The sequence below is a fragment of the Sander lucioperca genome, chromosome 17 (assembly GCF_008315115.2).
Source record: "Sander lucioperca isolate FBNREF2018 chromosome 17, SLUC_FBN_1.2, whole genome shotgun sequence".
NCBI lineage: Eukaryota > Metazoa > Chordata > Actinopteri > Perciformes > Percidae > Sander > Sander lucioperca.
Genome location: NC_050189.1, coordinates 13,753,576 through 13,778,933, shown reverse-complemented (window position 1 = coordinate 13,778,933; position 25,358 = coordinate 13,753,576). Strand labels below are relative to the sequence as shown.

General features: G+C 39.5%; 3 protein-coding genes across 6 annotated transcripts; 2 read left to right on the top strand and 1 right to left on the bottom strand.

The window, feature by feature from the left end:
* Positions 1–829: 829 nt before the first annotated feature.
* Positions 830–16,718, bottom strand: LOC116048979 (calpain-5-like). 3 transcript variants are annotated; one of them, XM_031298293.2, is made up of 15 exons: positions 16,558–16,718; positions 11,361–11,572; positions 10,607–10,894; positions 8,553–8,736; positions 6,241–6,372; positions 5,923–6,134; positions 5,349–5,541; positions 5,064–5,257; positions 4,193–4,270; positions 3,565–3,991; positions 3,379–3,501; positions 3,098–3,294; positions 2,380–2,498; positions 2,088–2,224; positions 830–1,917 (listed from the first exon to the last, which is right to left on the bottom strand). In XM_031298293.2, the coding sequence occupies exons 4-15, from the start codon at positions 8,715–8,717 to the stop codon at positions 1,741–1,743; spliced, it is 2,154 nt and encodes a 717-aa protein (XP_031154153.1). In that variant the 5' UTR covers positions 8,718–8,736; positions 10,607–10,894; positions 11,361–11,572; positions 16,558–16,718; the 3' UTR covers positions 830–1,740. The 3 variants fall into 3 exon arrangements, with proteins under 3 accessions (XP_031154153.1, XP_031154152.1, XP_035849397.1); XM_031298292.2 differs by lacking the exon at positions 10,607–10,894; XM_035993504.1 differs by lacking the exons at positions 10,607–10,894; positions 16,558–16,718 and having other exon boundaries at positions 11,361–11,585.
* An 80-nt stretch (positions 16,719–16,798) lies between these two features.
* On the top strand, positions 16,799–18,936 carry cnpy4 (canopy FGF signaling regulator 4). The gene is made up of 6 exons (XM_031298300.2): positions 16,799–16,995; positions 17,202–17,328; positions 17,508–17,604; positions 17,702–17,824; positions 17,983–18,100; positions 18,352–18,936. Exons 1-6 carry the CDS (start codon positions 16,911–16,913, stop codon positions 18,462–18,464), a joined length of 663 nt encoding a protein of 220 aa, XP_031154160.1. The 5' UTR covers positions 16,799–16,910; the 3' UTR covers positions 18,465–18,936.
* Positions 18,937–19,107: 171 nt separating this feature from the next.
* LOC116048980 (zona pellucida sperm-binding protein 3-like) lies at positions 19,108–22,412 on the top strand. 2 transcript variants are annotated; one of them, XM_035993509.1, is made up of 8 exons: positions 19,108–19,509; positions 19,706–19,821; positions 20,583–20,689; positions 21,207–21,303; positions 21,573–21,690; positions 21,819–21,901; positions 22,024–22,154; positions 22,286–22,412. In XM_035993509.1, exons 1-8 carry the CDS (start codon positions 19,138–19,140, stop codon positions 22,330–22,332), a joined length of 1,071 nt encoding a protein of 356 aa, XP_035849402.1. In that variant the 5' UTR covers positions 19,108–19,137; the 3' UTR covers positions 22,333–22,412. The 2 variants fall into 2 exon arrangements, with proteins under 2 accessions (XP_035849402.1, XP_031154158.1); XM_031298298.2 differs by having other exon boundaries at positions 19,110–19,509; positions 21,207–21,381.
* Positions 22,413–25,358: the final 2,946 nt, after the last annotated feature.

Genomic DNA, 25,358 nt, shown 5'->3' with positions numbered 1-25,358 from the left:
AAGTACTGTACTTGAGTACAACTTTAAGGTACTTGTACTTTACTGTACTGTACTTGTCTTTTTTTTTCATGCCACTTTCTACTTTTTACTCCACTACATTAATCTGACATCTTTAGTTACTAGTTACTTTACATATTAAGGTTAAACACATTTTTTTTAATTATAAATAAAACTACCTAACAATATAATGACCTACACGTACAGCTGAAATGATTAGCTGATTAAACACTAGTTGATTAACAGAACTCTTTTGATCATTTCCAGTTTCTAAAATGTGAGTATTTTTCAATACTTAGCCTACATACTTTTACTGTATGTAAAAAATACTCATTACATTTCAATCAGGTTTCAAATGAAATAATCTAAAATAGTTGTACGGTACTGTACTTTGCAAAGCAAATTTATATGACCATGTACATTTTTGTAGAATGAATTTAAATGAAGTTTTGAGTCTGTACACCTGCTTGACCCCCACATTTAAAATGTATACAGGCACGGGGTTGTCAGGGTGCATTTCGGACAGGACTTCTTTAAGATTACAGAGAGAAGTTAAAAGAAATTATGAATTGCCAAAAACAATCAGAGAGGGTTGGCCAAAGAGTTAATTAAGATCTAAGCTGTAAAGGTTATTAAAGTGTCATAAAACGAAGATAAAATAGATGGATAAAATGAAGTATAATAGCATAACTGTACCAAAGTGTGCTGAAATATGAACACTTAAAATAAACACACATTCAAACACACCTTCACTTTCAAAAGCAACACTCAAATATATTAACAGGCTCAGGATAAACAAATACTGTCAAGTGAGAAGCGATAAAGGTTGACCAAGACTTCGCCTTTTATCTTAACTTAGTTTGCATTGGAACAGAGGTGTGGCCACATACAGTAGCGACTGCACAGTAGGTAGGATAATGTTGCAGTCTCAATAATCTCCATAATCAAAAAGGTAGAAATATGAAAAACATTTTGTAAATGTTCATTCTCTTTTATTGTCGCATTCTCTTTGTACAAGTTATTTTAAAGTTAGACTAACACAATATCTCAAGTTCAAACCTAAAACTTGCATTTTCATCTATGTTTAATCCTTCACTCTTACTAGAGTGCACTTCAATAGTGCACATTGTCTGACTACTGGTTTTAGTCTCGTCTAATCATGTAAAGGTATGAGACCAACTGAAGTCAGCACAATTGAATGACATTCAGACAGTTTTTTGAACATTAAAACACGTAAACATGTTTTAGTACAAACCCAAAATCCATGAACCTGAAAATGAGCATAATATGGGACCTTTAATAATAAAAAAAAAAATGTTTTGCAAATGCGATTTTGTACATTTACATTAAAGTATATCAACAACATAAATAATTGTAAAATAAAATAAAAATATGACAGCAACAACAACAGCAAAACTCACACATGACAACAGTACTGACAAAATATTAAATATAATAACACAAAAACACAATTTTGGCAGCAGTTCAACATATTTTTTAATAGACTGCTGAAGTCATGACCAGCAGATCACTGCAGAGCATACACAGTAAATAGTGAAAGACACAGTTCACCTATAAATGCTAAATTTGTCAATACATAGCAGCACCATAGCTAGTTAACTCAGTCTTTATTCATGAAGTTTTTATAGTTCATAAAAACGTCTGTTTGTCCATCAACCTCCACCCGAGAGGATGACGGTTGCCATGTCTTGATGTAGTTAACGGGGCAACCAGACGATGCAGTCACAAGTCTGTGAGGCAGACGCTGGAGGACGTCTCAACGTAGATGCACCCTCCGTATCCTGAACGGGATTGACTGCCTCGTAGATCAATTACATGGCTGCGACTCTTTTCAGACTCTGCTGTCTGGAGTCGAGCCCCGCACAGGATGGAATCCCACAGCCAACCTCTGCTCCATAACTGCACACAACAAGACAGGGATGATTGTGTGTGCATATTGTGTGTGTGTGTGTGTGTGTGTGTGTGTGTGTGTGTGTGTGAGTGAGAGAGAGAGAGAGAGAGAGAGAGAGAGAGAGAGAGAGAGAGAGAGATAGAGATAGAGAGATAGAGGAAATATTAGTGTGTCAAACCTCAATAGAGATGTGTGTGCTGGGGTATCTCCTGTAGAAGATGGCTCTGAGGTTGAACTCAGGATTTCCCTCCACCTTGAAGACCTGTGTCCTTATGATGTTGTTCTCACAACGCACTATGGCATAAACATCTGGAGCTGTGGATCATCACACACAGTACAACAGTGAGCAAAGAAGAAACGTGAGAAGAAGTAGGCGTGCAACCACAAACATGGTGTGTTTTTCTTGCTTTTTCATTTGCCCTCTTCTATCTGTAGGAGTGGAGGAGCTGTAGTGTTGTGCTATAAGCCACCTGTCTGTTTGGGAGGGCTGAGTCCTGACGCCTTGTGGAGGTAGACTGTGGTCACCACAGTGGGTTGAGGTAGGAAACACTGGAAGACACAGGGAGATGGATAATCCTCCCTCAATTCCCTACACATAAAAAAAGAACAAAGAAACAAAATAAATCAACAATCAAAGACTGGCACGAGGGTTGAAGAGAAACAGATTTAGATAAATCTGAGAGCAAGAAACATATTGTTCCTGTAAAAGTGAAAGAAATTGTCCACAACATTTTCATATATATATATATATAATAATAATTTGGAGTTTCTGTGTGTGGGGATTCTTGTTTTGAATTTTCTTTTCTGTCCTAGTATTTCCACAGTGAAAAATGTTGTAAGAATGCTAGAATTATGAATATCATGTTATGTAAGCAGGTGTAAAATCTACATTATGTACCCTTGCAAAAGAGCATATACATATTTAAATACATGCACCGTAATGATTTAATCTGCCTTTAATCTATGAAAATTTGTTGATAAAATCCTCATGGAAACACAGTTTCTGCGACACACAGTGGGAAAGCAGTTGTGTTTGAGATAAATGAAAACAAACGAAAACAAGGATGTAATGTTTTGTTGACGTAATATGTTTTATGAAAATAATTTGAAGAGCCTAAGAAAAAAACTCTTGTTTCAAAATGTTTTTTATCAAACATGCACACACACACACAAACTCCTGTGACACACCTGAGTTGGATGTGAGAATGGGAGAAGAGGCGTAGGAGGAAGCGTCCTGTGGCGCCTGGCAGGAAGGTGGTGGGCAGTACGACGTAGCGCCCCAGAGTTAGAGTCCCCCTCAGCGTCACACTGCGGGAGTCCATGTAGACCGAGCTGGCCGCCTGCTCCACCACACACTGCACCCGGCTACAGCGGTTCACCTCCACCTGGGCCAGCGGGGAAAGTTTTTTTTGTTTTTTTGTAGGTATTGAAAAGGTGTTTGTTCACATTTTGGTCTGTGAACTGCTCACCTTTAGCACCTCAAACCCTATAGGCAGGTTTTCTCCTCCTCCATCTTTCCTCTGTGCCCTCCTGTCCTCCTGCTGCAGACAGATCAGCACTTCCTCCTCTTTGGCTCTCACCTCAAACATAAACTAGAAAGAAAAAATGTTTAAAAACGCATGCACTCATCAAAACACTTTCCAGTTCGGTTTTACCTGTGGATTGTGCAGGAAAGTGTCTCTGTGGTTGATGCATCCTCCACATCGACTCCTCTTATCCATCTGGGCCTCCCATCCTCCCACCTCTCCACTATCATCTTCCTTTGTCTCTTTTTTTACAGTCTTATCTCGCTCACACCTTCCTCCTTTCCCTTCCTTCTGCTGACTCTCCCCAAGTCTGGCCTCCTTCCGGTTCCCTCGCTGCTTGGTCCCTTCAGGTTTGGCGCTGTTCTTTCCCAAGCTCAGCGCGTGGCTGCTGTGGAGGACGGTGGATGGAGGTGTTCCCGGGGAAGTGGGAGCTAAAGCCCACTCCCCATAGCGCCGCACTTCCATCCAGTGAGAGCTCGGCCACAGCAGAGCCCTCTCTACCAGCCAGCACACCACCACGTCAGTGAAGTAGTGACAGAAATCCTCGAAATCCATCCTGAGAAATAAGAAAGAAAAACTAGCATGAGAATGACTGGACATGTGAATCAAGCATCAACAAGATATATGAACATAAATTATGCCACATGCCCACTTTTTAAATTTATTTTACAGTTTTATTTTATGTGCACATTGGGAAAACTAGCAGCTAAGGTAATGTATTTGGGATCCAAGCAAATAATTAGGAATGAAAATCTACCAGAACTCCCCAACGTCTCGAACAATGAGGCCCATCTTCTCCCTCTCTGCACGACTCATCAGTTGCCACTGCTGCGACCTGCAGGGGGCGTGTAAGGATAATAATGTCAAAGGCAGCAGGAAAAAAAAATGCAAAGCTGCAAGGTCCAACACACTGGAAATGACATGTGAAAAGTACAAGTAGCGTTTCAACTTCTGGAAACCTTTATAGGTCCATTTTGGCCATTTGCAGAGTTTCTCAGACTTTCGTAATGTAAATGGCAGATGTCCTCTTGTAAAACAATTCCACCACTGTTGTAAAATTTCAGAAATTGTAATTATAAAATGTTGTAAAACAGACTGACACTATTAAATGTTAGTCCCACAGCTCCAGTAAAATGTCGGATGTACTCAGCAGTCAAACATGTGCCAGATGAAGCCATTACAGAGTTCAAAGTACCCTCACTCCTAGTCTCGCAATGCCAGACCTTCCTCCACAGCGCTGCGGAGGAGGGTCTGGCTAATCCACACAGCATTCCGGGATGGGAGGAAAAACCTGCTCTGGTTTATTGGCATTTCTTTAAACCAATCACAATCGTCATGCAAAATAGCCTCAGGAAGGAACTTGTTTTGGTAGAATGTGTACGTTCAAAAGTAGTCTTAGTCGGAAAACAGAAAACTCAGCTTAGACAGATAGTTTAGCTAGCTGTCTGGATTTACCCTGCAGAGATCTGAGGAGCAGGTAACCATAGTCCTCATAAATCCACCAGAGTATAAATTCCACCACAAAGAAAGCGGAATGAAACGGACATCCGGCCGAAAAGAGGTGCATCCGGCGGAATTTCGAGGGGCACCGGAGCAATCCCGGAAGTGGAAAGTCGTTGATACCTCACCCCTGACTCCAGGCACCCGTCCAGTCTGTGGTCCCCCATGGGTTCCTCATGCGCACCATCAAGAGTCGGGACATCCATCCCGTCTTTGGCAGCTTCTCCCCCAGCCTCACCTTCCTCACTGCTGTGATCCCGTAGGCATGTCCTCGCACCAGGCCACAATCCAACACCGACTCCACCGTCTCCCCCTCTGCTGGCTGAGATACATAAACGATACTTATTTATCTTATATATTATATCTTCTCATATCATGCATCTCTTTTGTTTGTAGATACTCAGAGGCCCTACCCGTATGGAGCAGGTGATGAGGGCTTTGCGTTCATGAGCATAAGCTAATGTCTGGAAGAACGCCCTCCTCTGGTCGCTGTGCTGGCTTAGGGCCTCACGATCCAGGCTTAGTGGCTCCGAAACTCCGCCAGTGAAGTCGATCAGTGCCTCTGTAGTGTTTCCTCCCTCCAGGGCCTCGTAGCAGCCGTTTAGCCTAGAGAGTAACCAGATAGAGTCACTGAATGATTAATGGTTGTGCCCCTCTTCTCCCTTTTCAATGTCCTTCTCCACAGGTGTTTATTTTTACTAGAATATTGTTAAAATAAAATTGGTGCATGTTCCATAAGTGCCCATCTATTTTGAAAGTGGTTGCATAATGTGGTTATGAAGATTTTGTTATTGGCAGTTTCTCAAATGTTAGGGATGCTAGGTGTTGACTAGATAGATAGGGTGTGCTTTGGTGTTGCTATGGTGGGTACGGGTGAGCTTCCATGTGGTTGCTATGGCTTTTAGGGCTGGTAGGACTTTAGTAGGTGACTGAGATCAGACTGGGTCCTGAGGAGGGGAGAAATCTACAGGGTCCTGGAGCCCTTACTTGGCATAGGCCTTCTCCAACAGGGCGCTCCAAAACTCTCGTGGTGTGGCAGAGCGGCAGAAGAGCAGCACTCCGTCCCTGCTGACCGGTAGACGGTCGTCCACAACAACATCCATCCAACGACCGAGTCTCCAGAACCGGAAATGAAAGATGCCTGCGTACAGATCAGGATGCTTTGGATTCCACTCCTGGTCCACATGGTCTGGGATCACCTGGTAGGAGCGGAGGAGGGAGATGAAATAAGCTGTGAAGGAAGGAAAAAAGGAGGGAAAGCAGGAAGAAGAAAGAAAGGACGACAGAGGAACACAAATATACAACCTTCTTCCACAGAGATGGCTCAGATGCTAAGCAGGAAATGGCAGCCACCATCCAGCAGTTACCCAGACTGCCTTGGTGCAAGTCACGAGTGCTGATGCCGTCAACAAACAGACGGGGGTCCTTACATATCTCCTGTGATTCGAAAAAAGAAATGTGAAGTTACTTTAAAAAGACAAATTAAACCTGTATTAGTTCATTCTTTGGCCACTTGGGGGCAGCGACAGTTGCTTATTTACACATCCAACTGACAAGGAGCAACATTAGCTTTCATTTGAAGTCATGTTTCTGCTCACTTGACGAATGTAAGTCCAATATCCACTCTATGTTGCTCTCCACCAATGTCTGAGGGATATATCTGACTCTTTAGCTGCTAAATGTTCGCTAGCTAGTTGCTTACTTTGTTTTTCTGTTGTTTGGTGCTTGGTGTTTTAAAATTCTTTTGAAACTGATGCCTGTTGCTGCTTAAAACAATGCTAATGAGAGCAGTGAGAGTTAACTAAAATGGAGCAAAGTTAATGGTCGGAAAACCAAAACAAAGAGCAAAAAAATGTTAAAGTGCTCCGTAGATCAGAGGGGAAACTGCAGAGTCATACAGACATAAATCTCTGTGGATTTGTCACTACGAGCAACACAACAGTCATTTGGTCCATCGTTAATATAAAAGAATTGATTATATAGCAGCTTTAAACAAACTCTGGTTAATGATTGCAGCAGTTAGTAGTGTCACAGGCCTGTGAGTGTCAGAGAGCACTGCTGAGGAGACAGATCCTGTCTGTGTGGATCTGTTGATCTCAGTTTGGACTGGGTCAGGTAACAGTAGAGGTGCTGCTGGACACACATGCAGACAAACATACACTCAGTGGTCATAACCTCTTTAAATGGAACTCCAGACAAGTAAATGGGAAGTTATAGAGTGAATCGATGAGTTTCTGTGTATGTGTGTGTGTGTGTGTGTGTGTGTGTGTGTGCGTGTGTGTGTGTGTGTGTGTGTGTGTGTGTGTGTGTGTGTGTCAGCAGAGGGAGGCGACAGATGTCACACTATCATCCGACTCCCTGTTGATACACGCTTAAAATACCTGAGTGGAGCATTAGGAACACAATACCATTAACTCTTTCTCTTCTGCTCTGAATCAGCAAATTAATGGCCAGCAGGGTTTCACATTAAGAGCACTGAAGGATTGGCCCACATACATTACATTTGAATTTGCAGTTAAAATAGGACAGATTGTATTAAGTGCAGTGCAATTAATTTGTGAATTAAGGGCATCTGCAGGTCTTGAAAAGTCTTAAAAAGCATTGCATTTCTCAAAATAGGTCTTAGAAAGTATTTCAAATTAATTTATAATCAATTAATTCTCGAGTATTTTTCCTACCTGCAAAGAAAGTAACATTATTTATAACTTTTTTTTTTATAACTGGTTAATCTATCCATCAATTTTCTGCCCCTTATCTGGGTCCACTTCAAGTTAATTGATTCATTTACTAGGAATTTCACAGCCGGGAATACAAAAATATGATTTGAATGTCAATAATTTCATGTACTCAATTGTTAATTGTAGTCTTTGTTGTCCCCCTGTTCTTTGACCGTAAAAAGATATTCAATTTCATTTTAAAATGCATTAAAATGTCTTAAGAAGTCTTCTTTAACTTGGTGAACAATGCAGAAACTAAGATTTATTTAGTTTTTGGGAAATGCATTTCTACTTAAATTCAACTTGTATTCTTGGCTGTATAATGAAATGATCCATCTCATAACAAGACATTGCACTATTAAATATATTTTTTGGCCATTGACACTAGACAATAAATAATTTAACCTTGACATTACCCGCCCATGTCATTGCCACCATTAAAGGCCGGCTGACTTGCACAATAAACACCTATACTTATACACAGCTACACCCTTCTAAAAACACCTGGGCTATTTAAATTGGCTGCTGCTTTTTCTAAACTCAACTGTATAAACATACACCAATAAAGCAGTCCATCGGCAGCATGCACCACTTGCTCCCTGAGGGATGAAGTTTCACTGCCTGACGCCTCTCCTATAATAGAAAGTGCTTTAATTAACCCTAATCTGATAGAAATGTAACATGCTGATCCAGCCACTCGATTTAGATGTGGGAGGAGAGGAGATACATTTGTAAAATAACTCTTTGTTGTTGTTTGAACTGGTTTCATTGAGGAAAATGTGGAGATGTGTGAAAACAATTGTTTTGTGTTTCCTTTTTGTTTTGTTTTCACACATCTGCATTTGATATACTTTCAGGAAAATGACAGATTGAATGCTTCTCCCTGCACGTCACACTCACCCCTGGCCTCTTCCAGGTCAGTCCCGGCGGGGGCTTCCTCTTGTAGAAGAGGGACTGGGCGGTGGCGGGGAACAGCGAATCCTTAAAGAGTGCACCTCGGCGCAAGCAGGCCCGCCTCAGCTTGTGAAAGCTTTGACCCTGGAAATTGTTTACTCGTTCAAGCATTGTGGCTGGAGAGGAGAGGCTTTAGAGAAAGGTGGAAAGAAGAAGAGAAATGGAACCGATGAATAGTTCATATGGAAATGGCCATGAAGCAGCGTAGGGTTACACTGTTAGCATATTTAGAGGACTGTAATTATAAAACCTCCCTCATGGTCAAAGCCTTAACTATACATTTATATCAATTTCCAATCAAAAACATCAATGTCCCAAAGTCAAAGATAGTTGTGCAGTTAGACACAAGGGCAACTCTTGTACTATGTTTCAATACATAACCTGTGAGAATGTATACATAATTCAAGTGCCTATGGTCAAAATTTAAACACGGAATGTCTTTGTTTACATAGTTAATCACAAGACATACAGTGTGCTAACAATATGCTAGTGTGTAATATGTTTTAAGGCTGACTAATAATAATCAGTACCATAAAGGTAAATATATAGGCTACATTGATTAATATTAAACACAGAAGTAATAAATCTATGATGTGACATCCTGCACACAAATACACAATTTTATATTAAATTAGCCTACATTTGTTAAACACCATGTGGAAATCTAAAGAGTTGCATAGCTCCTGGCAGAGGTAGGTAGCTGGGGGTCCTGCGGGGTCATTGAGTGTGTGTGTGTGTGTGTGTGTGTGTGTGTGTGTGTGTGTGTGTGTGTGTGTGTGTGTTGTGTTGGGGGCATAGAGTGAGGAAAGCAGTAAGGTAATGGTACTGTTTTAGTCATCAGTGATATGAACTGCTTGGGTCCCTGAGTCAGCAGCGCGTGTGTGCGTCAGCAAGAGTATGCCAGGTGTGTGTGTGTGTGTGTGTGTGTGTGTGTGTGTGTGTGTGTGTGTGTGTGTGTGTGTGTGTGTTTCAACTCAGAGGTAAAACTTGCAGGTGCTGTTTGCAGATACCTTACGGGTCAATGTCATCAATTATCAGTGAGGTTTTGTTTTTCTCGTATCAGATTTATGCAGAGACACATAAACACAAGAAAAACATATAAAGGTAACGCTCCTTCACGATCCATGATTAATGAACGCATAACAAATGAATGGCTTATCATGTTTTAATTAATGCAGCAACCAAGTGTAGATATATCATGAATTCCTTTGGCTCAATAATTAATATTATTAATAGACCATAAATACTGAACATAAGTCACAGTTAAGTCAAATATCAATTATGTCATTTAAATTTGCTGTTTTTTGAGTATTTTGAACACATCTAGCTGCAATTGTCCAGACATATTTTATTGGATGTTTTTGTATTTGGTTGAGTTTGGTTCAATTTCAGCAAACATTCATGATGTTGCATGCCAAGACTATTGTACAGTATATTGTGCTTTAGACTTGTCATGCATAAATAAAATAAAAATTAATTAAAAAAAAAAACACTGAATTTGCATTTCTTGGTTTATTGTTTGTACTTTTACTGCTGCTCTGTATTCATTTTTAATACTCTATGTGTTTTATTTCATTTGCTGTGTGACATGTTGATGTCTGTTTTGCTATGCGGAACGGCAAATTTCCCATACAGGACAATGAAGACTGAACTGAACTGTAAAAGCAAAGAACATCCTTATAGGCAGCTATACAAGTTTACTCCCACATTACTGACCTAAACATCCTCTGACAGCATCAGAATGCACATTATTATAGACAGATATATTATTGTCTAGTGTATTAGAGCTGTCATCACTTTGAGTGATAGCCCGTTCCAGTCCTGTGGTTTGAATGGTGCCCTTGAGTTTATATTATGATTATACTGTAAGTGACCTTATTCTATAGTCATTTTAAGTATCAGTCATTATGACACACATTAGATTGTGATATGGCACTGGTGATCCATTAGTGAGGTGTGTACTCATTTTTATAATATAAACTGCAGGTAAATTAGTTTACCTGAAAGTAAACTAGAAGTTAATCCACTTGTTTTCTTGCGATGAAACTATTCCTTGAGCTCAGGCAGAGGATCCTAGACCACATGTCCTCCTTTGGTCATTTAGGAAATATTTCAGAGGCAATTGCACGTGCTCTGCTGCAACAATTAGCCAGCATTTGTCATCTCTTTCCTCTTGGCATTCTTTGTCCCAGTCAGCTGTTAAATGCTGACTGACACTTTCTTCTTCTGTGTTTGACTCATATCCTCCAGGTGCCTCTAACTCAGTGTCATCTTAGAGATTTGTTTCACTGGAACATGATGGGGAAAAAAAATGTAAAATGTAAGTGAATAAAATGCAAAAGGAAATCTGCAAATTCTGCAGAGTAAAAGTACAGCTTGATATGGGCGTTGCAAGTTCCTTGACCCCATCTCTTGAGAGTGTGTGTGTGTGTGTGTGTGTGTGTGTGTGTGTGTGTGTGTGTGTGTGTGTGTGTGTGTGTGCATACAGCCGTGACATACAGCGCAGCGTGACAGTGTCTGTGTAACTGTATCTCCCTTGACACAGACAACAAACAGACACCTCACTGAGTGATATTACACACAATTATAGCTATGGAAGCTTCACACTGGTAAAGTACTATAGTTACTGCAGTTACTTTTGAATTTCAGACACTTAGGATGAATACTTTATCCTCTGTGTGCAAACTGTTCTGCAGCTGGAGAACATAAACAAATGTGTTTTCTAGGAGAGTTGTGCATATGTGTGTCACTCACTTCTGGTTGGTAACTGAGCACGTCTTCTTGTCCCTCGTATCCCACCGCTTTTCTTTTCTGTCCTCATATTAACATGGTCCACGGTTCCCTCTCTTCTTGTTTTTTTGGTCATATGTTTTCGGTCTCTTCTCCTCTTCCCTCCTCTCCGCTCTATCTTCTCCTTCACAGAGTCCTGGGATATCTGTTGCTGTCGAGTGCGTTGCCCCTGACACCTGAGAAACCAAGAGGCAAGCGCCTTCTATTTTAACTACTTCACTGCCAAAGATCAAGCTAATTTTCTATGTGATCAACCTTAAGCAGCAACTCAGGGCTGAAGAAATAGAAAGCCTGTTTCAGCTAAACACCTTTTTGACGGACAAAGAGGCCAAAGATCCAATTCAACATAACTGGAAAACTGTTGACATAGCAACATTTATATAAAATTAAATAGTACAGTGAGTATCAAAACCATATAATACAACTGTCTTATTGTTCAGTAACTTTGTTTTTATTATATTCCCTGTAAACGTGAAAATATTACAGTTGTAACCATCCGAGGTAGACATACTGTACCACGAGCTATGAGATTGTGAAACGATGGTATATGCTCCTGTAGAAGCCACAAGTTCCTATGATATCAACCTTGTTTAAAAAAAAACATGTTTTATTTGCAATGTCATGGAGAAGAACTACCCTACCCACAGTCCTAAATGTATGAGCAACAACTCTGATTGGTGAAGCTCGCCGTTACCTCGGAAATGTTTAGCAAATCATAGTGCTAGTGAGCTGCTACCACACAGTCTCGTACCTTTACCTTTCTGTTTTCTAATTTTTCTGTGAGCCGACTCACACGAAATGTTGTATAATCACGATTGATCTCGTAGTTGGTTGGTTCCTTAAACTGTGGCATTTTCTAAAACATCAATAAAGTGAATGAATGGGAAATTCACCTCCAGAACCTGATCACTCTGCTGAGTGCTCTTTTCTGGTTTATTTCTAGTTTGTTATTTCCTCATAATAAACCACTGATGTATAAGTAGCTGCAAACATAATGGGTTACACTTCTTATAAATTGTTGTATAAATTAAAACATTTTAATAACCTGATCTACCTTTTAATGTGTTTATTCCAGCAACCGATTATTACTGATTTAGTTTCACAAGTTGATAGAGCTGATGGAATAACATTTCACTGGAATTATACTCTGTACGATTTCATGTGACAAATAAAATTGATTGATTGATTGTTTACTGTTCATACAGTGAATGTTTCACATGTATGTTATGACTTTGTAAGCATCAGTAACAGGTGAGACTTTCAATTTGTTTAGTGAAATATTCCTGCTCAGATTTTTTTGTGCAAGAACATTTCTACAATACTTCCTAATTTTCATGAATTTGTTGGTGAGACATTTGTCTTCATTATTGGAATTATTAGGTATTGATCTTAACTTCAATACAAGTGGTTTTTACACAAAAAAGCACTGTTGCATAAGAACGCAGTGTTTTCTTTGTATTTTATACAAATAATGTAACCGAATCAGCAGAATTTCAGTCTGAGGTGAATGTGTCTTACATCAAATGAAGAGAAATAAGCAGATTTTATTTTTATTTATTTTTTTGTTTTATTGAATCAATTATTAGATATTATTTGTGGGAAAAAACCAGAGCACCCTGGAGTAAACCCGTATGTACCACCACAGTAGACAACTCACCATTGATCACTGAGGTGGCCCTGAGAGCTCAAGTCCTGCCCCCCATCTAGATAACCTCCTACCCCATTGGTCTCTGTCCCTCTATCACAAAGGGCAGACAACAGTGGAGGGGATGGTAAACCTGGATGTGAGACAGGACTGGAGCTATTTACTGAACCCCCCCCCCCCTTTTTTTTTTTTTTTTTAAATCAGTTAATATTCACTGAATGTGGGAGAAAGACTCGGAGCGCCCGGAGAAAACCCTAACAAAGTAGAAATATCACATTTCACTTACATAACACCAACCCTATTTCTTTTGTTGTAGATATTGGAGAAGGCTTTACCCACAGATGAAAAGAACCTGCGGATGGTGCAACATTTCGTTGATGGTGTCATCAGGTGATCTTTGACAGAGGACACAATACCGTTTTCCAGTACTGGTTCCTCTAAATGCAAGCCGATCAGCATTGTTTCTGCACAGCCCCACCTCTTACACAAGTCCTGGAAAATGGCCTTGTCAAGGTTTTGAAAATGTCTTTGGGTGCTATCACATCCTACATCCTCGACCATGGGCCATGTTTTTTCAAACAGACGATTCACCATGTCGTCTGGGTTTCCAATGGCCCAGTTCACTTTCGCTTTCTTGAATATCCGCGAAACCAGCTTGTCCAGTATTATCATGACTGAAATTTGTTTCCTGATTTCCTGTGCTGTCCTATCCTGTGCAGGCTCCTCACATACTGAGCCAGACGCTGTAGCAGTTGTCACAGGCATGACATGTTTTGGTGCCAGTGACTCAGCATCTATTATAGCATCTTTCACCCCATTACTGTGGCTGCTGGCCTGAGTGTTCATCCACCACCCCATCATTCCCATGTATTTCCACACTTTCTTCTGTATTTCAGCATAAATGTCAGTAAGTGACTGGGGGACATTCACTTTACTGCAAAGTGAATTCTTTCTCATTAGTTTTGGCGTAATCTCGATCCCATCTGTGATGTCCCTGAAGATGAGATCAGTAGCTTGCTGTGCGAATTCCAGGCATTTACCGGCGGAAATGTCCTTGAACTTTGTAATTTCACCAACGATATTGCTAACCTGAGGGTTTATATCAGCCTGAGGCAGAGAGTCAACTCCTTGTTGTTTTGGAATCAAGCACCTGCTTACATTGTTGGAGTCCTTGTGGAATTTGATCCTCAGATTCTCCACCATACGATGGAAACAAGCTTTGGCCAAGCAAGTGGCAAAAAAGGTCTTGATTCGGTTCCTTATTTCTTCAAATGACAGTTTGCGCTTCTGTTTGGATATTCGACTTTCATCAGCTGTCCTGTCCATTTCAGCAATTGTCTTAGCAATGTCTGCTGCGACAACTTCAATCTCCTCCCAGCATTCACGTTTCAGCAGCTCATACTTAGAGTCTGGCACTTCATCCCAAAGCGGTTCGATCATCTGAGTCACCTCCTTTTTAATAATTTTTTTGACAGCTTCCATTGTTGGAATCTCAAACACAACGTCCTCTGACGAGACCTTTCCCAGGGTTTCTGGCTCCATATCGTCTAGCTCTAGATCATCATCGTGTGCCGGCTCCACATCTTCTGCCTGTGGTTCTTCCAGATCATCAGTGTGTGCCGGCTCCTGGGAGGAGGTCTGCCTTGTTCTCTGCCTTCGTTTTTGAGTTGGGCACATCATTTTCATCTTAGAAGTTAAAACTTTTACCATTTCACAGGCATGATCAACCATATCTTTAATTCTGCGTGGGGGAGTGATGCGCTGAGTTATTACAGGATCCACTGTGCGCACAGTAGTTGAGAGGGAAGAGTTGACATTCTCTGTAACCTCTATAACGAGCAAGCTTATCAAAGAGTCTGAGCTGGGACACTTGACTTGGTCCTCGGCGTTCAAAGCAGCGGCAAAACACTTAGAAAGTTTTTTGCCCAGACCGGACATAATCTGATCCTCAGACACCACTCCATTTGTGCTCCCAAGAGCCATCAACCAGACTTCTGACAAGGTTGAAATTATTTCCAAAAGCAGGTCAACCATCATAATTTTAGTGGCATTGTCAGGTGCGCATGTTTGTAACAATTCCAACTGTCCCACTGTCATCCTTTTAAAAAAGGGTTCGACCAGTGGGAGTAAAGTTTCTTCAGTAATCTCCAGCATCTCTTCTGTCTGAGACATTTCTGATGTAGACATAATTGTCAACTGTGTTGGTTTGAGTTCAGTGACTTTCTCTGTAAAATCTTTCCTATTTTGTGCTCCAAGGACTTTTTCTTCGTTTTGCTGTGATTTCAGAAGAGGTATTTAATAGCCTATCGATTTTTTTATACTTGTATTGTACCGAAGTATAATGACTGGTTTTCAGCTCTAAGGATAGAAACAGAATGAAATTTAATTTCTATGGTTCCACTATATATAAAAACATGTGTATTATGTCACAAAGGATCAAAATCTTTTTTAGAATCTGACATCATATCACTCTGTATCAAAAGCTTTTTAGAATCTGACATCAGAGATCAAAGCCCCATCCACCCAACCAGTGAATGCAGCTTTGGCAAAGGTTGCTAGGCAACAGTGGCTAAGCTGCATTCGGTTTCTCAAATGGCAACACTAGGGCAGAGTTTTTAAACCAGCTCACTGCAGCTAATAAACTATTCCAGGGGTTGTTGTTGTTGTTGTTTATTTCAGCCGCAAAAGTCGACTAAAATAAGACACCTGCTTTTGGCTTCTGGTGTCTGAAGTCACAGTTTCAAAAATAATAATTTTGAGAAGTTTGTTCCATGTCTGGTTTTCTCCTCTTGTTGGGAAATGCTTCTGACTGGTTCTCAGCCATGATTACTGTGTGCTAAGAAGCCATTAAATGGACCTGCTAATTTATTTGATGAGGTGCCAGAGACATTAAAGACGCAATTTTCTAATATTATATATAATTTTATAATATACATACTAATGAACCATTGTAGCCTGCCTTATTTCATGTTGGCCATAAAATCAGTGTCATCAATAAATTAATTAATCATTATTGAATATGAAATCATATTAAAATAATTTCAGTGAAAGGTAATCTGTCAGCTCCTTCAATTTATGGAGTAGAAACAGTAATAATAATACATATGTCAAACAATATATTTATATATTTTTGGATTTCAGCAACAAACTGAATCTTCCATTCATGTAGGCCTACTATGTAGCCTACTCAGATCCTAAAAAGCTGTAATCTCAAATATTTTCATTTTAATAAACATCTTATACATCACTCACTAAAGAACGTAACACAAGGGTGATTGAGCCTATGACCCACTGATGAAAGCTATACTCACCTCTGACAACCTCATAGTGCATTTGCATTATGAGCCCATCTATGATCTTCTCTTTTTTAAAACGACATATTAATAAACATAGCACAGAAAGCTGCTTCATGTCCACATTTTTAAATCACAGCCTCTCGTGTAATATTGCTTCATCAATATCCATGTTGAGGAGTCATTCAAAGTTTGTCAGAAATTGTGAAGTAGCCTAACTTACCGCAACCATGAGCATCCTTGAGCACAGCAATAAATAGGCCTATATATATGCATACAAAAATCCAGTACTAGTCCAGAAGGCTATGCAAGCTTAGCTGTAGGCAGACACACACATAGCCTATACACACACCAAACACACACGCACACGTCTGTCGGAGATTACTTTTTTAAGTGCAAATAGCGTTTTCTTCTATTGACAATCTTCCCTGAAATCCATCCACCATGCATCTACTAGTCATGTCTGTTGGGATACACTACGCATGCGTAGTTTAAAGTTGCCGTCATATAACGCAAAATGCTTATGTGGCTGCTGAGGTAGTTTTGTTTATCCTGAAAGACAAACAAACTGTTGCAATGAAACTTATCATACTGGTTCTCTTTTGTGTCTGCTGCTCTGTAACAGCAGAAGAAGACGAGAGACTGCCGAATAAATGCGAAGGTAGGACGAAGAAGTTGGCTAACTAACTCGTTATTATCATAATAATGATGCTATTTATGTGACTTAACTTAATAATAACAGCGTTATGGTATTGGTCTACATAACGTCAGTTGTGTCCTCGAGTGTCTACCTAAACTCTTTGACATGTACATAAATATAAAATAGTTAGAATAAAGTTGTACTTCTGTGTTCCTCCTGTCTGTCAGTGTGTAAGTTTTTGTCAGTAGAGCTGCAGGATGCTCTGGAGAAAAGTGGTCGCTCCAAAGAAGTCCTGGAGGTCGGAGAAGTGCTGGACACAGGCAAGAGAAAAAGAAAGATTAAATACAACACCTCGTAAGTTGACTCTGGACCCTGGAGTCGAGAAATTATATGTAATTGCTGGGTGTGTGTGTGTGTGTGTGTGTGTGTGTGTGTGTGTGTGTGTGTGTGTGTGTGTGTGTGTGTGTGTGTGTGTGTGTGTGTGTGTGTGTGTGTGTGTTGCCAGTATTTAAACCTGTGTGTTCCGATTACAGGGAAACTCGGCTGACTGAAGCGGTGGACAACATATGTGAACGCATCCTGCAGTATAATGTCCATGCAGAGAGGCCTGGCAGCCTCCGATACGCCAAGGTGACGTTTAGTTCTCACTTGAATTACCTAGGTTTTAATGGCTTTGTTTTTAGTCAGTTTATCACACTGACATCTAGCTGCTTTGTATGTACTGCAGGGTGCCAGTCAGACCATGACGACCCTAAAGAACCTGGTCCACAAAGGAGTTAAAGTGGATTTGGGTCTGCCGTATGAGCTGTGGGACGAACCCTCTGTAGAGGTGTCACACATGAAAAAACAGGTAGGAGTATGTGTCTGCCTGCTGTAAATGTTGAAACAAAATGTTAAAAAATACATAACTAACATGTATATAGGCTAGTGATATACGTGTGTGTGTGTGTGTGTGTGTGTGTGTGTGTGTGTGTGTGTGTGTGTGTGTGTGTGTGTGTGTGTGTTTAGTGTGAGACAATGCTGGAGCAGTATGAGGAGGTTGTGGAGGACTGGTACTTCCATCATCAGGACAAGAGGCTGGAGAACTTCCTCTGTGAGAAACACGTCCTCAAGACATCGGAGCAAGGTAGATGACCCAAAGGGAGTAGCACAAGAGAGTTACGCTCAGTTCTGCCCTCCAGTTCTGCTTTAAATTATTTCACTTCAGCTTGGGAGCACGTTTGCTGAAGTGAGTGAGTGAGTGAGCTTTGAGACGGCCTTCATGCAGGAGGGCCAGAACAACTTCCGGTTCAACTGAGGAACGATGAGCTATCAAATAAGATAAGTGAGATGCACCATAGGTTTCAACCTAGTCTTGTTTTTCTCTCCCTCCCTCAGAATGTATAAAGGAGGCGTTAAAAGGAGACATGGGGACCAAAGGAGGGGCCAAGGAGGCAGACGGCGACAGCACAGAAGAGGAGGGAACAAGACATGACGCTGGCGAGCTGTGAGGAAAACATTGTCAAAAAGGGAAATGCAGAAGACAACACAATAACCTCAATTTTAGCTTTTGGCTGCAAACTGCAGAGAATCTATGCATTCTGAAATCATTTTAGCTTTTGGCTGGATGTGACACACAGTCAACCAACATTTTTTATCTGGTGCCAAATCTTGGTTCTAGAGAATACGTTGGGAGTTATGACTTTAACACTACATTACTGTTATTTTTTTAAGAATGTGTCAGCATTTTAAGTACTGTCGCACCTTTTTTTAAACACGCAACAAACATCTATTGGAATTAAGGTTTAAAGCCTTTCCTATTAATATTTGAGACATTTTCAGTGTTAAATTATGTGTACACACGCTGTTACATCTCATTATGCCAACATTATATGGTACATATCAGTATTTTTTAGCCCAAATTGCAGCCTTTAAATGCAATATGTACAGTTTTTCATTGTAAATAAAATACTTTTTATAACACTTTTGGATATTTAGTTTTTTTCTGTATTGTGTTAAAGAAAAATGTGCAAAAAAGAACATTGAAGCACATTTTTCAGTCAACATGACCTGCAGCTCACTAATCAAGGATGATGAGTTTCAGGTGTGTTCCTCTTTGCCCATGTTGACAGCCTTTTTGACAGCAAACCGAAACAGGATAGCAGTTTTCGATGCAACTCCACAATGTCTCTTACTTCCGTGTACGTTACAGCTTCACTATATATTCTGTCTAAATTAGTGACAACTTGGTGCCACACTTTCCAAACCAAACCTCTTTTTCTGTCTTTCTCTGAGTTGGCCACTCAGATGAACAAACCTCACTTTGGCGATCGTGTCGGAGATCACGAGGTCAAGACATTTGTGTTGAAATGTCATGAGGACAGCATCGAGGTTGTGATGAAAGCTTATCTGTTTGACCCAGGCCTGCCTGTGGAGCCAACGCATTTGAGGCTTGGACCTTTCAGTGCTGCGCAAGATCACTGCACAGCAAAAGTGTCTGGGAATGGGGAGTACATCATCAGAGCACCTCTGACTGACTGTGGGAGTAAACTAATGGTTGGTGAGCCTCCTAATAATCAAAATATAATGTTGGTTTTACTGTAGAGCAAGCAAATGTTGAAATAAACCACACTCTTATTGCCATAAATCCTCCCTATGCGAGAAAACCCAACTGGATTGTAGTTGCTTAATGCTACCATCTAGTGGTTCAATATTGATAATGCTTTGTGTGTCCTTAAATTGTTGTATGTAGTTTACCCAGAGTGCTTTGCAGTACAACAACCTCCTGCTGTACTCTCCTCCAACATCACCTGGAGACATGTTTCAAACAGAAGGAGCTGCCATTCCAGTCCAGTGTGAATATGAAAGGTGCATTTACACTAACAAAATGGTCTCCAGAGCTGTATATGTGTTGCAGATGCTGTGTATTATTTATATAGTACAACCAAAGGTACAAAGTGCTTTAAAGGAAAACATGGAGATAAAAGACAGAGAACCCTATATAATGTATAATAGAAAGGGAAATAAGTAAAACCTTCAAAGTAAAAGTGAAGAAAAAGCCATAGGAAACACTAATTTGGCTTCTCTGACACTTTGCGGGAGGCTTTTCTAGAGTCGAGGGGCAACAAAAGCAAAAACAAGATCACATAGTTTTCAGCCTTAAAAGGATATATTCACACTTCAAGTCTATCGTAAAGCAATACTCAAATACCAGTATGTGCATTCCTTTTGTCTATACTGGCCCTGAAAGGCCCTTCTTAATACGATTTTTTTTTTTTTGTGTAAATATATGTAAACGACGGGGGACATAACAGACTGAGGTCAGAGGGCTTAAAAACTGACCATGTAATGCATTGTATAACAACAGTAAAACCATACCAACACATTTATAATATTTTCATATTAATTTTCATAACAATTGACAATTAACAACACACCATAGTTTGCCTCATAAAGGTGGAACACTTTCACTTATGCTTTAAAAAGTATTATTTGCACTTTAATTCATTCATGAGCTATGAATTGGGCAACTTATTTGGGTCATTTCTACTATGAATTAATCATCCCCCCCCCAGTTTCTGGAATGGAAGTGATGTAGGTTGCTGGGTTGAAATCCCTCTACCTTGCAGGAGGTACACAGTGAGCAGCAGGGCCCTGAAACCAACCTGGAGTCCCCCATTCTCCATCCAGTCAACACATTTCCTGGACCTGGACTTCCACCTTAGGCTCATGACAAGTGAGTGGGTTTCAGTCTGGTAGATTAACAATCTCCTACAGTATCTATTCTAAAAAAAATAAAAAAAACTATTCGTGGAAAAAATACAGGAAAAAAAGTAGACAGAGGCCCACAAACAGAGAAATAGCTACCATTGAGGACAATGAGGCCATGTCCTGTATTGTACTGTATGTTTTAAAACCCCTAACTAAACATTTGCTATCCATAATAGCCAAATGCTTTTTAAAATCCAAGTTATAGCCATGCTCAAAATTTCACACAATAAATCAGTGTTCATAGACATGAGTTTCTTTATATACTCATTTGCAAATAAGTTAGATTGTCCTAAATGAACCAATTATCTTACACTTACACACACACACACACACACACACACACACATATTATTTATATATATATATATATAGATAGATAGATAGAGATATATATATATAGATAGATAGATAGATAGATAGATAGATAGATAGATAGATATTACTTTTTTATTTATTTTTTGGTGTGTTTTATCATTCCTCAGATGACTGGAGGAGTGAGAGAAAGTCATTAGTTTACTTCCTGGGTGATATGGTCAACATCGAGGCGTCTGTAGATCATCATCACCTTCCTCTTCGTCTGTATGTAAACAGCTGTGTGGCTACTCTGACCTCTGATGTCAATTCTTACCCCAGATACCCCTTCATAGACCACCAGGGGTTAGTCCTTTTGTTTTTTAATGTCTACAATGGTTTCTGCAAATTATTTTCCTAATGAAAACTACTGCCTTTGAATGCATTTTGGTGGCCCACACTGCCGGCATAAATCTGTTCAGTTTCTGTATCCCGTTCTTATAATATACACCCAAATTAATGGTTGAATCTGATAAGAATATGTCGACTCTTTGCAGATGTTTTACAGACTCACATCTGGACGGCTCTAGCTCCCGTTTCCTGCCCAGAGTCCAGGACGAACTCCTTCACATTCAACTCGAACCTTTCTTCTTCCACCAGGACCCCAGACACACTGTCAGCACTGGTTTTACATGTTTTTATTTATATATATATATATATATATATATATATATATATATATCTACAGTATAAAGAAACGGTATAAAGAAAAATGTCTGTGTGTATCATACTGTCTCCTGTAGATGTATATAACATGTTACCTGGAAGCAGAGCTCATTTCAAACAAGTACCCAGTGAAAAAGGCTTGTTCTTTCATGAGTGGGAGGTCAGTTTCAACTCACTGTTTTATCCATCTTCTTTGTGTCCACCATTAAAAAATAAATCCTGAACTCATCCTCAAAATCAGGACATATAAAAGATATAATCAGAAATGTTTTTATCTGTCAGGTGGAGGTCAGTGGATGGTGATGACCGTGTCTGTGAGAGCTGCAGCAGGGTTAAAGAGATGAATCAAAACGGTGGTGCCAAGTCCAACCACAAGAGGGCACTGATGAGCAAAACAAAGCACAGACAAAATGGTATCGCATCTAATATCTGTACAAGTCATGCTGTATTCAGTACTGAATATTGTGTGTATATATATATAAATATAAATCACAATATGTGATTAACTGATTCAATTAACTCAGATTATTTTCTGTCCTTGCAGAGCTGCACAGTGAAACCAATTTGGGTCCATTGATATTTCTCCCCTGAAAGCTCACTACTGTGATACACAAATATTTGTATTAAAGTGATTTAGTTTAATAAAAATGTTCAAGCAACTGTGACATGTAGAACAATGTAATTGTCTTTATGTGCAAACTAGAGTGGGAGTTTCTGGCACAATTTTACCATTTACAACATACAGTATAATGATTAATGTTATTTATAGAGGGAAGAGAGTTCCCTCTGGAACAATACCATACAGATAAAAACTGTTTAAAATTGTGTTGCTGGAGCTGTTACACTTTCTGTTTTATTTGCAGATTAAACCTGCAGATGCATCTAAAATATCAATGCACTTTCTGATTATTTTTTTCATCCAGTAGTGTTATGAAACTTAGCTGGATGTTGGAATATTTGCACAGTTAGCTCAGGTCTAATATATATTGAATAAATAATTTCCAGGTGTTACAATAACAGATAATCTCCGAAAAACAAATCTCCTCTTTTCATATATATTTTAGGGAATTCTATGTTGTTTTTTGGTTACTTTGTGAGCCTTTTTTCCTCAGATAACGGTTCATGTATTTGTAATAATTTGTATGTTGGGCTCCAAATAAATAGTAAAAAGGCTAAAAAAAAGAAAAATCCTGTACCAGTACATTCACCCATATCCATTTTTGCAGATTTTGCTGGTTGCTTTCAACATAACAGTTTTCATCTTTGTGAGATGCATTGTAACTTAACTTTATTCTAATAGTCACAATATTGCTGATGAGATCTGTCAAATAAAAGCTCAAAATGTGTAACCACCAATAGAATTTTTCATCCATTTGAGGTTTCTTTTTTACCATGCATGACCAAACTTTAAATATGAACATCTGTCAACACCACTCGTTTGAAATGCATTACATGCTTGACTTCTTTTGATGATAAAACTCCTGCTAGACACCACAACAAGACCACATCTTTTTATCCTATTACACAGGCAGCTCATAGAGTGGTAGTGCTATTGTCATTTTATTTTGAATCTTTTATCAGACAAAAGCACAAGCTGTATTATCTCCAATTTCTTTCTGATTTGACAAAATGATCTAGGAACGCGTTTGCATTCAGGTTTTGTATTTGCTTAATTTGTAAAGGTGGATAATGGACACAAACTTACATAATTTGTGTACAAACAGGTGGTTGCTCTTGGTTAGCCAAGGTCTGCATCTAGAACCTTATAGTCTACCAGGACGCCACACAATAGAGACATACCTGTTGGAATATCTGGATCTTGACCTCTGATCCTTAAACGCAGCAGGTTAACTTGCAGTTTATTGGTGAGTCAGAACATCAGTCTGCTCCCCATTCTATCCAGCACCTGTCAACATGTCAAAGACAAAGTGAGGGAAGCTTAGAAAAACAAAAACATTGCATTTGGATTCATGGCAACCAAGATCATTTTCCACTCTGCTCTTTTTGCCAACCATGTTTTAGAGCCAAAACCTTCAAGGTTTTCAAGGCCATCTGTCCTGTTACATTAAAACAAAATTATCATAGTTACAAGCAAGGAAATGCTCTGTGTAGATTTTTGACGCATAATAATGCAATTTTTAATGCCAACTTTTAGAATCCAAAGGTGATTATCTGGTCAATAAGAGAAATATGATGTTGGATCTAGGACAGCTCATGTCAAAAGTCTGTCCATCATTTCCTTCCTCTCCATACTGCTGTATACATTGGAGAAGGTCAGAGGGGAGGGAACACGATCTCCTTGAAGATCTACTTAGATGACGGGGGGCGACCCCTGAAATGGACAGGACATGTGAGATACTTCTCCACGTTAATAGAGGATCTTCTTACAGCCTCTGAATCTTTATATCCCGAAGTAAAACACGCAGCGAACGATACCAATATATTTAGTTTTTCAGAAGATGCTTCTGTGCTTAAAGCTTGGACGATACAACATCTCGACAAGATCAAAGACATAAACACGGCGTATAACCACTGTGATATAGTTTATTTGTTTACCTCGTCCCTGGGAAAATGTATATACAAGACAAATCTGAATATGATGTAAAATTCTAAAAGCTCAAGATGATTACTGTTATCTAGTATCATTGGCGTTTACCCATTTGTAGAAGGTTTTTGCACATGTGTGTACAACAGTGTCAATGGCATACATCCCCACTGTTGTGTGAGATCAATAATATATAGACTATATGGTAGGGGGCCTAACACTGATCCTTGGGGTACACCCATTGGGGTACACCTAGTTCATATTTCCGGTGCTCTGAGTTGAAAATGTAGGACCTTCCTTCAGATTATTAATATTCTTCCATATTAATTTACTGTTTTGCATGATTCATTCATTCATTCATTATGTTGAGATAAAAACCAGATTCAGCTAATCTCAGTTCTAAAAGCAGTTTTATTAGACAATGTTAGATTATTTTAACTCCTGGACCTTCACAATAAATGTTTCGCTTTCTGAGTCTTGTAAATGTGCCACAAACATATTTCAAAACATCACTTTAGGTACCAAAAGATGCATTAAAGGTTTTTATGGTTGGTCTTTGCTTCATTATTTTAAGAACTGTGGATGCACATAACTACTTTTTTTATATATATATTGCATCTTCATGTTCACATTTGATCATTGAACCAAAGCACAATACCGTATTGTTGCACTTTAAATATTTAAAGAACAGCTAATCCATCAAATAGACGCCCACGTATTGTGAAATCTGCTCTTATTTTGTCATGGTGGCTTAATGTTGACTTTTATAATTACACCTCCATTGGTATTTTGTTTATTATGATTTGAGTCTCTTAGCACACTCTTAGCTGCAGGGTGCAAACTTTGGCAGCACAAGGCACCTGTCAAGGACCACCTGAGGTGTTTTATTAAGCAGTCAAACATTTTATTATATAATTTTTAGCTTTGTTTTCTGTTATCAATTTCAGTCCTTTAAATCATTCCTTAAATGGTACCAATTTAGTTCCACCTCCACCTCAGCGCTCTGAAATCTCTTGTGTCTGTGTTCATGCTGCCAAAGTGCAACACTGAAGCATAAACGTGCTATTTCACC

Excerpts from the sequence above, each read along its gene's own strand:
- cnpy4 (XM_031298300.2), top strand. The coding sequence starts at position 16,911 with ATGAAACTTATCATACTGGTTCTCTTTTGTGTCTGCTGCTCTGTAACA. Across the intron at positions 17,329-17,507 it reads AAGATTAAATACAACACCTC|GGAAACTCGGCTGACTGAAG; the intron begins GTAAGTTGACTC and ends TTCCGATTACAG. Across the intron at positions 17,825-17,982 it reads TGTCACACATGAAAAAACAG|TGTGAGACAATGCTGGAGCA; the intron begins GTAGGAGTATGT and ends GTGTGTGTTTAG.
- LOC116048980 (XM_031298298.2), top strand. The coding sequence starts at position 19,138 with ATGTCTCTTACTTCCGTGTACGTTACAGCTTCACTATATATTCTGTCT. Across the intron at positions 21,691-21,818 it reads ACCAGGACCCCAGACACACT|ATGTATATAACATGTTACCT; the intron begins GTCAGCACTGGT and ends TGTCTCCTGTAG. Across the intron at positions 21,902-22,023 it reads TGTTCTTTCATGAGTGGGAG|GTGGAGGTCAGTGGATGGTG; the intron begins GTCAGTTTCAAC and ends TTTATCTGTCAG.
- LOC116048979 (XM_031298293.2), bottom strand. The coding sequence starts at position 8,717 with ATGCTTGAACGAGTAAACAATTTCCAGGGTCAAAGCTTTCACAAGCTG. Across the intron at positions 5,542-5,922 it reads TTGGAGAAGGCCTATGCCAA|GCTAAACGGCTGCTACGAGG; the intron begins GTAAGGGCTCCA and ends GTTACTCTCTAG. Across the intron at positions 1,918-2,087 it reads GCACACACATCTCTATTGAG|TTATGGAGCAGAGGTTGGCT; the intron begins GTTTGACACACT and ends TGTTGTGTGCAG.